This window comes from Mesoplodon densirostris, chromosome 12, assembly GCF_025265405.1.
Source record: "Mesoplodon densirostris isolate mMesDen1 chromosome 12, mMesDen1 primary haplotype, whole genome shotgun sequence".
Classification (NCBI taxonomy): domain Eukaryota; kingdom Metazoa; phylum Chordata; class Mammalia; order Artiodactyla; family Ziphiidae; genus Mesoplodon; species Mesoplodon densirostris.
This window is the reverse complement of record NC_082672.1, coordinates 85,259,851-85,274,389: the sequence shown is the minus strand read 5'-3', so window position 1 is coordinate 85,274,389 and position 14,539 is coordinate 85,259,851. Positions and strand designations below refer to the sequence as shown.

Genomic DNA, 14,539 nt, shown 5'->3' with positions numbered 1-14,539 from the left:
GGTCTTTTTGAAGACATAATTTTTAAAAATGTTTCCTCGAAAAAATTCTCAATGAAATACTATATAGTTTTATTTTTGAACTTGAAAAAAATTATTCTCAAGGCCATTTAGAAGTATGAACAGGAAGAACACCTAATAAAAAGTAGTTATAACAATTGGGTATTAAAATATCTAATAAAACTAAGGTAACTAAGTTAATGTGGTGGTAGCGTAGGAACCTACAGGTTAGATTAATAAACAAATGCCGTATGTGAAAACAAAGTATAAACTAAAGGAAGCATCACAAACCAAAGGAAAGTCATTAGAGTGATTCAACAAATAACTGGGAAGTTGATTTCTTTTTCCACTTGGAGCCTCAGTTCACTCTATGCATCAATATATTTTCCAAATATATTAAATAAAGGTAGAAAAGTAAGATATGAGATGAATCAATTTTTAGCAATATGATGAACCAGGCTACCAAATTAACCCTCATGCTACAGAATACCTAAGAGTATTAAATAGATACATTCCCCCTCACAGACCCATACAGACACACAAACCTAGAATTAACAGGAAGAGGAGAGGGGCTGAACTGTCTAGAAAATAAGGATCACTGTGGGAGTCTGAAATAACAAGAAAGAGCAAACACGAAGAGCTGGTCTGCCTGACATTGCTGAAGCTGTGCTACCGGGGAATTTACCAATTCCTTGCTGACAAACATTTTGGGTTTTGCCTGGCTACCTCCACACAGGACGGAAGACAAAGGCTGCTGCCTGTACAGGGTGAGATTTTGGAACTGAGGCAACCACACGAGGCTGAAGCCATCAAAAGTCACCATAAGTAGGTGAACTGGGAAAAAAAAACAAAAGGAGAGTGTGAAATCTTCTCTGCTTCACTTGGTTCCCAGTGGATAAGACAAAAGGAAAAAGAATTTCTGAAAATTCAGAGCTGTAAACCAACCCTCACCCAGGTTGGAGACCAAGTTCGCATCTATTTTAACATTTATATGGACTGTCTTATTCCTTGAAGGTTAAGTAGTCCTAGGTCCTAAAGCCACTTGCATGTATTGCTTTGTCCAGGAGTCTAGGAAAGGGTGTGGAGATCTTGGCTTCCCTTTCATTTTTTACTATCCATATAATATAAATATATTTACGGATTATATTAAATCCACATAATATAAACTATATAATAAATTATAAAACCATTGCCTTTAACTTCCTTCCTCAACGTGTAGCAAGGAGTGGGGGATGGATTCAGGCATGGTAAGTGTTGTAAATATAACAATAAATATACTCTGATATATTCACTGCATATTTTAAATTTTTGCCTCAAGATTTTTACCAAATTACTGATTTCTGTGTAATTATTTAGTGTTTTGTATTTGTCCCATCATTCTTTAACATAAAGATTTCAATTTTCAATACACACTTCTGAATTAATAAGCAAAAATTTAGAGAGCTGAGAAAGCTTGATCAATCATGGAGAAATGACTAGCCTAGATCTTCAAGACAGAGGAAATTAACCCCAATGTGTTCATGTATTGCTAGAAGGCTTCTGTTAGGTTTTCAGGGTTTGAAAGATGGTGACCTTTCAAGGTAGACAGAGAGATTTGGTTTGCAGGTGTGAAAATACTTAGAAATTCCACATTTAAATTTTAGGACATGGCTTTGTGATCACGAACTCTACTTTTAAAAGAATTATTCATATCATGATTCAAAAAGTTATGAACAATGTTTGTGTCAAGAGAAAAACAAACAGAAACAGATTCATGATCCATTCTAACAAGCATCAGTAATGTCGCTATGCTTTGTGTGGGCATCTGCTCTATACAACCCTTGAGATGTTCTCCAAACTAAAATGGTAAAATGGCCAGAAAAGTGGAGTGACCATGATGCAATCTGTTTGAAGAATACCCATAAACCACATGTTGGATTGGCTGCCACTCTAAGTCTTTGATTCAACTGCCTGAACACAAAAAACATACTTCTCACCAAACAGCAACTGCATCTGATTTTAGAATTAAGCTCAGAGGAGTGGATTTTCCAAAGCCACTAAACTAGTTAATGATGGAGCCAGACCAGAACCCAGGGCTCCCAGCTGGCACTCTGCTCTATGTCCCCACATTTCCCCAATTCTATTACATCTCTGTCTTCATTATGATCAAATCATGAGTAAATTAATAATTACTTGAAAATGTCATTTTTAAGAATAACTCATTTTCATACTTTGAGTTGCCTTGTCACAGCCTCTTCAGATATGGCTTCTGAAATTAGAACATAGAGGCCATCAAAATACTCACAAGTACATAGTAATGTACGGCCTTTAGTGATAAATCACCCTAGCCTTTATCTTTCTTACAAATTGATTATGCCCTCTAGCATGAACTAGACAGGGATTCAAATGGTTATTTTGAACTACTTGTTCTTTAATAGGTTTTTTAAAATAAAAAAGTCTGCCTATCTTTTTATAGCTTTCTCCTTGTTTTTTTTTTTTTCTCAACAGGCCTATGGCTTTGAATTTTTTTTTTTTTTTTTTTTTTTTTTTGCAGTACGCAGGCCTCTCACTGTTGTGGCCTCTCCCGTTGCGAAGCACAGGCTCCAGACGCGCAGGCTCAGCGGCCATGGCTCACGGGCCCAGCCGCTTCGCGGCATATGGGATCCTCCCAGACCGGGGCACGAACCCGTATCCCCTGCATCGGCAGGCGGACTCTCAACCACTGCGCCACCAGGGAAGCCCTGGCTTTGAATTTAAACAGAAAAAATGGGTAATTAAAGTTACCAAACATTTAATGAGGATATTATGGTAATAGAGAAGATTATGCAAAATAAGGCATCTTAAACAGATCTTAAGAAATTTTACTTTTAGATAAAAATAAAAGAAGACATCCACTTATTTATCCAGTGTTAACTTCCCAGTAATATTATCTAAGTGGAAGCCATACTCCATAGAAATGCTGTAATGGTGTTTTATTTTAAATGCTTACCATCTGCATGCCATTCTACCATAAAGCATTTATTTGAAGTAAGCACAGTGTCCAAAACTTTAGCAGGTTTCTAAAAGGCTAATTATTTTTACATCCCACCACCGAAGAAACTTATAATAGTCAAACCTGTGAAACCAATCTTGGAAATAGAAAAAAACAAAAACAAAAACAAAACACATGCTACCTAATGTCTCTCAAAGACAATCAGAATTTATGTTTGCTCCTCCCATCTCCCCCCTACCCTCTCCTGCTCTCATTTCTCACTGCTTTTTGCCAGAGACACTAGGTGTCTCTCAGTTTTAACCATTCATGCTACTGGTGCACATTGACATGACCGTGACCATTACAGAAGGCACTGGAGAGAAAGCAGATACAAAACCAAACAGCTATAGGATTCCTGCCACACTTTCCAGCTCATCAAGGCCCTGCTCCCCGTCTGCTTGCCAGAGATGTTTCTGCCCAAGCTTTTGGGCAGACACTGTCTTAAAATATAGCCTCCTTATTCCTCTCTTCCCCCCCTTCCACTTCTTCTCTCTATAATACAATCTATTTGTTGGGAAAATAAGTTGTTTTTCCTATATAGGCTGGATTTTAACAAAGGTTTCCTCATGGTTAATTTAACACGTTCCTCTGCATTGCCTGTAAGTTTGTAACTCATTCTAGAGCCTTCAAGTTTGATGTGTTGACAAGACAGACTACTTCAGAAGTCACGTGGCATTTTAACCAGGCATCTGATTCCAAAGCTCATGATCTGAGCCAAAATAATTTCACTTCCCCTTGGAGCCATCTCTTAAAAAGATCTAGCCTCCATGTGGCAAATGCCCCAGATAACGTTCATCTTTGTTGCCAGTTGAGCTGATAGATAGAAGTTTTTTCTTAATAAGCAGTAGCTACAAAAAGGCATTCAGTGATGTGGAAACGTTTAGGCCAATAGTATATTTTGACAAATTTTAAGCCTTATTTCATCCTTACCTAATAAATTATTATTTGCATCAAAAACACTGGTAAAGGAAAAATTGCGCTAATCTAAAATAGAGCTCATTATTGGGAATTTCTAAGTCCTTGTTAAAAAATTCAAAATAAAAAGGGGAAAGCCATACTGAAGACCCCTAATCCCTATATTGTCCACTTGAGCACAGTTTGATGCAAACTCTATTCTCACCGATGGATTGACTGCTGACTGCACCAGGCTTCCCAGATCTTAGAGATGATCAAAATATGCATCATTTGAGAAAACAATATGGTTTCTCTCTCAGCTGAAATAGGTCAGCTGTTTCTTGCTCTGAGCTATGATTACTTTTCTCTTTATCTTACTAAAAATGATTATTTTGTTGCCACATTTTGCCCTGATGTAAAAAATTAGTTTACTTTGGAGAAAGTATGCATAAACTCATTCCAGATTCAGAATCTTTAATTTTCATGTTCTATTTTTATAAATGAGTTGCTTAGCTTTTATTTTAATTAACAAGTTAAACAGACATTTGAAAAGTAAAACTGCTTCCTGATGTAAGCAGGCGAGTTTTTCTGCTTTCTTTTGCTAATATGCTTTACTTCCAATTAAAAAAATCTGTTTTCATGTAGAAATTTCATTTACTTTGTAAACATTACGCTTATAAAGTATTTAACATGAGTAGGCATATAATACTCTAAATTCAGATTTCACCCCAACCTTATCAATATTCCAAAAGCATTGCCATTTCTAATAGCTTGGCTACTATACCCAAAACATGCTGAGAGGTATGAACTGTAAATAAGGAGAAAATATTTCTGTAAAAAAGCCATTAAAAACTGAAGTTTCATTTTAAATGAATATTATAGTTCTGATGCTCAGAGACTTTTTCTTTTAGAATCTATTTTGTATTTTTAATTCTGAAATATTTTTTCAACATAAAAATATTTCACAATATAAAAAGCATAGCTCTTGAGTACACAAACTATATATTTTCAACACTCATTGATATTTTTCTTATATTTACTTCAGATTCCATATTTTTAAAAGAAACTTTAGAAGTATGAATATACTGGAGAACTGTTTCATGTGTTTGTGTGTTTGTTAGAGTTGCTTTGTGTATATAATTTTCAAAACTGGTTTGAGTATCTCTCCTCCTTGGATACTTCCTTCTTCCCTATAAGTCAACATTTATGCTTTCAAAATTTATCACTGTTGACACATGAAGACCTAATTTATTCACTTTAACTGCTACAGAATATTCATTTTTACCATACCACATCCAGCCATCTTTTGAAAAGGGACAATGTTATTTCCAAGTTTTAGCTACTTCAGAAATGTTAACATGCACATCCCTGTACAGGTGTCCTTTGTACAGTATACAAAGTATCTTAGAGCATATATATCTTTAACTTTACCCAGTGATAAACTCCATTTCCCCACACAATCACTAACACCTGATATTGTTGCTACGTTATCTTTTTTTTTAAAGTTAATATCAATAGAATCGGTATGAAACATCTCATTGTTTTCTAGACTTGCATTTCCTGGAACTGCTGAGGTTGATCATCATTCAGGTTAATTTTCCTTCTGTGTTTTCCCTTCTATTAAAGTGCCTTTTCATATTGTTACCTCACTTTTCTATTGGATTGTTTACCTCTTCTTATTGGTATGCAGTTCATTGTATAATATATAATATTATATAATTATAATGATAAATTTTACAGATTTTTTGAGGGAAATACCATAACCCTATTTACCATGTGAAAAACTGAAATATACCTTTATAAAAACATTTTCTTTCTCAGCTGTCTTGGTTCCATAAACAATTCTAGCACACCGAGGCCTTGGGAACTTGACAGCCAGTTGGGAGGAAGAAGACAAAGCTGCTGGTACTTACTGGGGATATGCCCCCCGGGAGAAAGACAAGAAGCTGATGACTAGGCTTATCTCCTCCTCAGGTGGACCTCCTGGTATTTGCTAGTAGGAGGAAATTTTATCTATGGAACATTCTTAGTTGGACATTCCTAGCAAAAGAATTACTTATTTAAATGGACCAAGAATCTATGAGACATAGCTCCTTGAAGATGGTCATACAAGCTGTAAAATTCTCCGGGTTATAAAATGGAGATGCTTAACAACTTAAAGCTCCCTCTGTGTGAGACACCCCACAAAATCTCACTTGGGGACCTCATCTACTGTTCGAGGATAGAGAGACACATCTCTCAACAAGGACCCTGGGAAACACAGAGAATGTCCCACATTTCGTTCTGATTCACCTTTGCCCTGTGATTTTCTGTCTCTTTGAAATAATTAGTTAAGCTGGTATTGAATAAGGTCTCTCTGATTCATAGGATCCAATCTGACAATCCAATCATGAGTGTGCTCACACGTATGGGCAGCGATTTTGCCTGGATAAGCCTGACCCTCTCTGAACCTCTGTATTGTCTACTTTCTGCCTTGTTTCTGGACTCCATTTCTGCCTATCTGATTTTACTTGAAACAACATAGAAATGGTCTTTCTATTGATTTCAGTTTCTTCAAAAAATACTATCTTTGCCACCTTCCTAATTATTCTCGCCTCAAGGCAACTGGTTTGTTAATGAGGCCCAAATTGGAGCCAGGATTGGAGTTAGGATTCTTCAACATTCATATAAAGTATAAACTAAACAGTTATGCCTCTTTTTCCATATTGCCTTTCTGCATTAACAAAACACTCCACTTTTGTTAAAATTTAAAAATAAAATATACTGATAAACCAGCTTTCAGTAATATAATATTTTTGTAATGCCTGATCAAAAGGATGATTCTGTGAAAATCAGGTACCATCTAGATCTAGACAAACCTATAAACTTATTAATAAAATTCTAATAAATAAAACAGGAAACTTACTAAAAACATGTGTATTGTTTTTTATAGAGATATCCACCCTGTGCATTCTAACTATTTGTGTACTGGCTGGCTTTTCCTAGATGGCAGCTGCTTGAATTCTATCTGAAAAGAGGAAGAAAGCTATTCAAAGAAGGAGTTACAGAATTTTCCAACACAAAGTCCCAATGGCATAAGGATAAAAAAATTAAAATCAATGTCTTGATTTTGTTCTCTGTTTTGAACAGCCAAACAATGCAGGCCCTTAGAAAATCAATATGTCAGCAGTCTACGGAATCCTATGGGAGCCACCTTTTCAAAGTTATTTTAAAAACAAATAGAAAATAAAGGTGATTATGTCACAAGGTGGTGAATATACAATAACTGTGGTGAGAAGATTCTGTCACTCCAAAAATGAATGACAGACACAAATTCTTAATTTTAATCAATTGATAAAGAAAAGACTCCAACAGGAGAATACAAAAAACATAATTTGTCAAGATATTAGGACAGTTTTATGCTCAGCATCATGTAAACAATTTTTTCAAGACCTAAGAAAACTGCATTCAAATAAGCACAGCTATAGAAAAGGGTAACAAAATAAAAGGATACAAGCCCACTTTATCATAAATCTGGTTCACAGATTACAGATGAAGGATATATTAAAATTGACACAAATATATTATCTACTATAATTTTACCTCTATAAAAGTAGGTGAGACAGTATGCATATCAGATGAAGACAAGTTAAAATAAAAACTGTCAGTGAAATACAAAGAACTAAGGTGGGCAGTCAGTGGCTTATTTATTTTATAACTGGAGGTTTGTACCTCTTAATCTCGTTCACCTATTTCCCAGCTGCCCTGGCAACCACCCATTTGTTCTCTGTATCTGTTCCTTTTTCATGAAATCTTTTCAGGACTTGCAACCTACCTTGATCACTTCCTTGATCTTGGAGCTCCTACAAATGGCACCATGCATTTTAACACTTCACTGTTTTTTTTTCCACTAGTAAATGTGCCTTATTTCTTTCTCAAATGGATTTTTAGCTCCTTGAGATCAGTAACAACTACTTTTTAAAAAATATATCTAACAGGGGCTTCCCTGGTGGCACAGTGGTTGAGAGTCCGCCTGCCGATGCAGGGGACACGGGTTCGTGCCCCGGTCTGGGAAGATCACACATGCCGCGGAGCAGCTGGGCCCGTGAGTCATGGCCGCTGAACCTGCGCGTCCATAGCCTGTGCTCCACAATGGGAGAGGCCACAACAGTGAGAGGCCCGCGTACCACACACACACACACACACACACACAAATATATATATATATCTAACAGAGCTCTTACAAGGGGTCACCATTTAACAGTCACTTGAAAAACTGCTGACTAGATGATTTACCATGACATTGATTGAATTCAAGTAGATTATATAATATTTTGGAATATGTTATTAAATGTAGAGAATTTAGATGTAGGAACTTGGTTTAAAGCATTTAATATTATATAAATATATATATATTTCTCTTATTAATTTATTCTCTTTACCAAAACATTTCTGTCTCTGATTTCCTTTATTTGTGTTTAATTCTAACCACAGAAAGAATAATATTAAGTGAGCTAAGAAAGTGAACACGTAATATGTCACTGTCAACATTAAAACATGGGAATGACTTCTGTTCCTTAGACACATTTGTCAGCAGTGACATAAGATTTTGCACAGATAAAAGAGCACTGTTTTCAACCTTGGTTGCACACTGGAATCATCTGGAGAACTTTAACAATACCAATACCTGCGTCTTAACCCCAGAGACCACCATTTAATTGGATTGGCATATGGCTTGGCAACGGAATATTTAAAGTTAGCCACGTGAGTGTCATGAGCAATTAGGAGTAAGAACCACTGGTCAGAGGCTGTTCTCCATTTATCAGCCTCTCCTGTTCACTTTGCTCTCACTGCTTTGCTTTAGGAACACACTGCCTTCTTGGAGAGGTTTAAGGCCATTCCTTTGCCATCACTAGTGACACCTTTGGCACAGATAAACCAGTAAGGATGATAAAACGGCATTACTCTGAAAACTATTTTCTGAAAATATCCTGTAATTTCAGCAGGCAGCAACAGTATTCATGTACATTAGAAATAAGGTAACGACTAAAATATCAGCCTGGCAAAAAGAGAGGGGAGGAGAAAGGGAAAGAAAAGTCTACAGCTGCATTAACTATAAGTGAAAGTTACAGGGTCAAGTTATATGTACCTGACTGATGGCGCCCAGGTCATCAGCGAAGCTGTTTACTTCTGACAGAAGCAGGGATATTATAGATTTTCTCAACAAGCTGCAACTTCCCAGGGTTACCAGACTCTGAGAGACGTAACGCTGCACCTGAAACTAAAGATCAAAATGAGTTGATTTCTATTTTCTATCAAGTTAGCTCAAAATATATTTAATGGGCACTTTCTAAAATTTACTGTTGAGCTCCATGCTGCAGGGAGTACAAAAAGTGTCAACATAATTCTGGGTCAGTCTCAAGCAAAACTGTGAAACAGACAGACTATCATAATAGAAGTAATGAAATTTTACAGCAGTTAATATTTTGAAATGTGTGACAAGGTGCTAAAATGGAAGTCTTAGCTGAAGAACCAAAAGATCATATCATTTAGAGAGAGTACATACAGAATGAATCAAGATGATAAAACAAGACTCTCAAGCCCTTACCCACTAAATATATTGGGTGGGCCAAAAAGTGCCTTCATTTTTTTAAGTAAAAATAAAAGACACAGCTTTCCTTTTCACCAAGAACTTTATTGAACAACGTATTCACCCTTTTGCTCCACTACCTTCTGCCATTTTTCAGGCAACTTCATAATTCCATCTATCCAAAACTTTTTATCTTTTTGAGCAAAGAACTGTTCCAGGTACCTTTTACAGTCTTCCAGGGAATGGAAATTTTTTCCATTAAGAGAATTTTGTAAAGACCTAAATCAATGGAAATCTGAAGGTGCAACATCTGGTGAATACGGCAGATGAATCAGAACTTCCCAGCCAGGCTGTAACAATTTTTGCCTGGTCATCAAAGAAACGTGTAGTCTTGCGTTATCTTGATGGAAGATTATGCGTTTTCTGTTGACTAATTCTGAACACTTTTCATTGAGTGCAGCTTTCAGTTGGTCTAACTGGGAGCAGTACTTGTTGGAATTAATCGTTTGGTTTTCTGGAAGGAGCTCATAATAGAGCATTCCCTTCCAATCCCACCATATACACAACATCACCTTCTCTGGATGAAGACCTGCCTTTGGTATAGTTGGTAGTGATTCGTTTCACTTGCTCCACAATCTCTTCTGTGCCACACAGTTGTACAGTATCCACTTTTCATTGCCCGTCACAATTTGTTTTTAAAATGGAGCGTTTTCATTACATTTCAGCAGAGAATCTCATGTGGAAATATGGTCAAGAAGGTTTTGTTCACTTAACTTATATGGAACCCAAACATCAAAGCGATTCACATAACCAAGCTTGTGCAAATGATTTTCACGCTTGATTTGGATAAGTTGGACTTGAGTATGTCGGCTATCTCCCGTGTGGTATAATGTCTCAATTATTGTTTCAATTTGATCGTTATCAACTTCAACTGGTCTACCCGACTGTGGAGCATCATCCAGCGAGAAATCTCCAGCAAGAAACTTCGCAAACCACTTCAGACACGTTCAATCAGTCACAGCACCTTCTCCACACACTGCACAAATCTTTTTGTGTGTTTCTGTTGCATTTTTACCTTTCTTGAAATAATAAAGCATAATATGCCAAACTGTTGCTTTTTTTCTTCCATCTTCAATATTAAAATGGATACACAAAAATTCACCAATTTTGATGTCTTTTTTTTTTTTTTTTTTTTTTTTTTGCGGTATGCGGGCCTCTCACTGTTGTGGCCTCCCCCGTTGCGGAGCACAGGCTCCGGACGCGCAGGCTCCGGACGCGCAGGCTCCGGACGCGCAGGCTCAGCGGCCATAGCTCACGGGCCCAGCTGCTCCGCGGCATATGGGATCCTCCCAGACCGGGGCACGAACCCGTATCCCCTGCATCGGCAGGCGGACTCTCAACCACTTGCGCCACCAGGGAGGCCCTGATGTCTTTTTTTAAAAAGCACGTTGATATGACAGCTGTCACATACAGTCTTAACAAAATTGTTTCGAATGAAGTTAAAGACAACTAAGTGCTACTAAAGCCATCTAACAGAGAAAAAATCAAACGAACCTTTTGGCCCACCCAATAGATATGGAGATACAGAGGTAGAGGTGGATAAACAGGGTAAGAGGAAAAAGTTTGAAGACGTTTTTGAGGAGAGTCCCACCTCCACGTTGCAGAGGGACAGGTGTGGGTGTGGGCGTGGGCGTTTATTTTCCACTAGTCAAAAGTCTAAAGTCACAATGTTTTAGAATGAGGAGAAAGAAATGTGGGACTCTGAATTTTCATCTAGAGGCAGCAAAAGAACTCGTCATTAAATAAATTTCAAAGGATTGTGGGAGACAATAAACTATATCCCCTATAGTTAGTAGGAGAAAGGCCATTTGACTATAATTCACATTAAGTTGCATATAACTCTATCTGGAATTTCATTAAATCTTTCCTTTAATATATCTGGGAGAAAGGAGGCTCCATGGAGTATCTCAAAACACAGAAACAGCATCTGCCTTGCCACTGTTCTCTATGGGCTTAAAATCAGATTGAGGAGACACTGCTTTTATATGTAAAATGTTTAAATGACAATGCTTAAATAACTAATGCCATATGAAACTAGGAAATGCCATCTGTGTCCTTTACGATGTATACTTAATATAGATATTTCTAAACTGATATTTTAATAATATACTTTAACTTTCAAAGTTAATCAGTGGGGCTTCCTTGGTGGCACAGTGGTTGAGAGTCTGCCTGCCGATGCAGGGGACACGGGTTCGTGCCCCGGTCTGGGAAGATCCCACATGCCACGGAGCGGCTGGGCCTGTGAGCCACGGCCGCTGGGCCTGCGCGTCCGGAGGCTGTGCTCCACAACGGGAGAGGCCACAGCAGTGAGAGGTCTGTATACCGCCAAAAAAAAAAAAAAAAAAACGTTAATCAGTGACACTAAGAAAGTGAATGGATTATAGACTTCAAAAGAAATTTCTATTATAAATCTGGACATGCATAACTAGCTGTTAATAATAATTTTTGAAATCGACTTATCAAATTTAAAACTAAAACCACATCAACTTATTATCATAGAAAATCATAGTTATTTATTATTGTTATTTCCTAACAATGTAATCAGCTAAGACTCCCATCTTTTGTAACTCTCCAGTATGACTTATTAGATGTCACATGTTTTACAACATTTTAATTTGTACCTGAAAAAAGAGTACTTTTACCTAAGCCCTAAAAACTTCGGTTGAGTATTTCACTGATGCTTTAATTGTTTATTTATCTTTTTTCCTCAATATTTAATCTTTAGGAGATAACTTAAAGAGAAGAAAAATTTCACCATAAACTGAAAGGGACTTTACAGAATGGGGATGAAATGAAAGTGTGACAGGGTAGGCTACAGACTCTGGAGCCCAACACTACCTGAGTCAAATCCCAACTCCGTGCTTACTAACTTGTACTAGCAACTTACTTAACCTTTTATGTCTCAGCTTACACATCTGCAAATCAGTGACTGGGACAGCACCCACTACCTAGAGTCGTGCATATTAAGTTAGACAGCAAAACTGATTAACATAGTGTCAAGCCCCTAGCAAGTGCCCAATAAGTGTTAAACGTTATAATGTAGGATAATAATGTAAAAGCACTGAAGGTTATACGTGTAATTCATCGACCCTTAAGAAGTTAAATACTAGAAGTAAAATCCATTTGTCTAGAGTGAATACAGTCCTTTTAGAGGACATTGCTGAGAAGGAAAGTTCACCACAAAGAGATTTTCCACAATACAGCTATGAACTGTGACTGTCTCCCCAGTAGGACTGAGGTTCAAACGAGAGCAAAGACTAAGTATAGAGCCATTAAGGTGATTTAAAATGCTGTGAATATTATTATAAAATGGCCTCTCTTCTTCCTTACATTTTATTTATTTATTTATAAATAAATAGGCCTCTCACTGCTGTGGCCTCTCCCGTTGCGGAGCACAGGCTCCGGACACGCAGGCTCAGCGGCCGTGGCTCACAGGCCCAGCCGCTCCGCGGCATGTGGGATCCTCCCGGACCGGGGCACGAACCCACGTCCCCTGAATCGGCAGGAGGACTCTCAACCACTGCACCACCAGGGAATCCCTTCCTTACATTTTAATTGTCACTTGCCCTTTTGTAAATGCAGTGGAACTTTGAGGGAGGCTGACGTGGAGGCCTGGGCTCACATTATGCACGAGGCAACGGCAGCGGAAACCACGGGAGGACCTGCCAACAGCCACGCCATCATTTTCTACTCTAGCACATCTGTCTGAATTTCAGGGACAGATTTCCCCAGATTCCTCTGCAGTTAGGATTTTGGAGGAGGTTTGAGTTCTGCCAGTCAGAGCACTCATTTGAGAGCCGGATTTAGCCGTGCAATACGGAAGAAGAGGAGGGGGCTCAGGGCATGCGTTTTGCTGGCGCGGACTGTAGCAGAGGCGGCACAGTTCTGGCTTATCCTGCAGCTGGTTCAGAGGCTTCCTGCGTTTCCAGGTTCTCAATCCTAGTAGAAGCAGCGGGATGCCATCTTGGTGACCCACTGGTTTAGGGAGTCATTGCTGTAAGCTCAGTCTTCCCAAAGGTGCTTGGATCTATATATCCACCTGGAAGATTCACAGAGCTCAGTGCCACGTTGAAGTCTTGAAATATTCAGGGGTGGAAATGCCTACCACATGCCCAATAAATGTGCCTATTTGACCTGTTCAGGACATTGAAGGATCTTGGAGAATCACAGTGAGTTATCACAAAATTAATCGGGTGGTGTTTGTAATTACACAGTGCTAATTACTGCTCCAGATGTAGCTCCCAGCCTCTGACACATATTACACAGGTCTTGATCTGGGGGTCTGCGTTCACCTAGGAGATAGCAGGGCACTTTTCCTGTCCTATTAAGGCTATGTCAACTTGCTGGCTCCGGGCCATTACTTAATAGTTCATAGGATTCTGATCATGGAAACGTTCCACAGGACATTGTGCCAGTGCACTGTACTGATGACATCATGCTGATATGGCAGGGGTTTTGAGGGCCCTGGTAAATCACATGCATTCCAGAGAGGGAACCCCAGAATTCAGGTGCCTGATACACTTGGGCAGTTTCTGGGTCTTAGGCATGTTGGAATACACCCCTAAAGTGAAAAACATGTTGCTTCAGATGTACTTACTATCACTAATAAACAGATACAATGCTTGATGGGTCTCTGGATATTTGAGGCAACATATATTTCTTTGGTTTTCTACTCAGATGCATATATTGAGAAACCACAAGGCTGTGAACTTTGAGAAGGGTCCAGAGGAGCATATTAAGATCTCTAGCTGGTCTACGTTGGGGAACAAGAGGCTCTGCCCCATGGACCTTATGACCAGTAAGAGCCACTATTCCTGGAGCTAATCAGTACACCTGTAGCTGACCCTAATGAGACAATCACGGGGTGGGGGGCACTTGGGTTTGGGAAGAAAGTCATAACTTTCTTGACAAGTAAATATTACCCTTTATAGAAAAAAAGAAAAACTCCTTGCTTATGCTATTTGGCCCCAGTAATGACTGAATGCGTGCCTGATAGTGGGACACCACGT

General features: G+C 38.4%; 1 protein-coding gene across 1 annotated transcript in view; it reads right to left on the bottom strand.

Moving 5' to 3' along the window:
• The window catches only part of MEI4 (meiotic double-stranded break formation protein 4), a 185,308-nt gene that overhangs the window by 41,215 nt on the left and 129,554 nt on the right, over positions 1-14,539 (bottom strand). Inside the window, exon 3 of the mRNA XM_060114559.1 lies at positions 9,030-9,161. Coding sequence (XP_059970542.1) covers positions 9,030-9,161 — 132 coding nt within the window. The remainder of the gene's footprint in view (positions 1-9,029; positions 9,162-14,539) is intronic.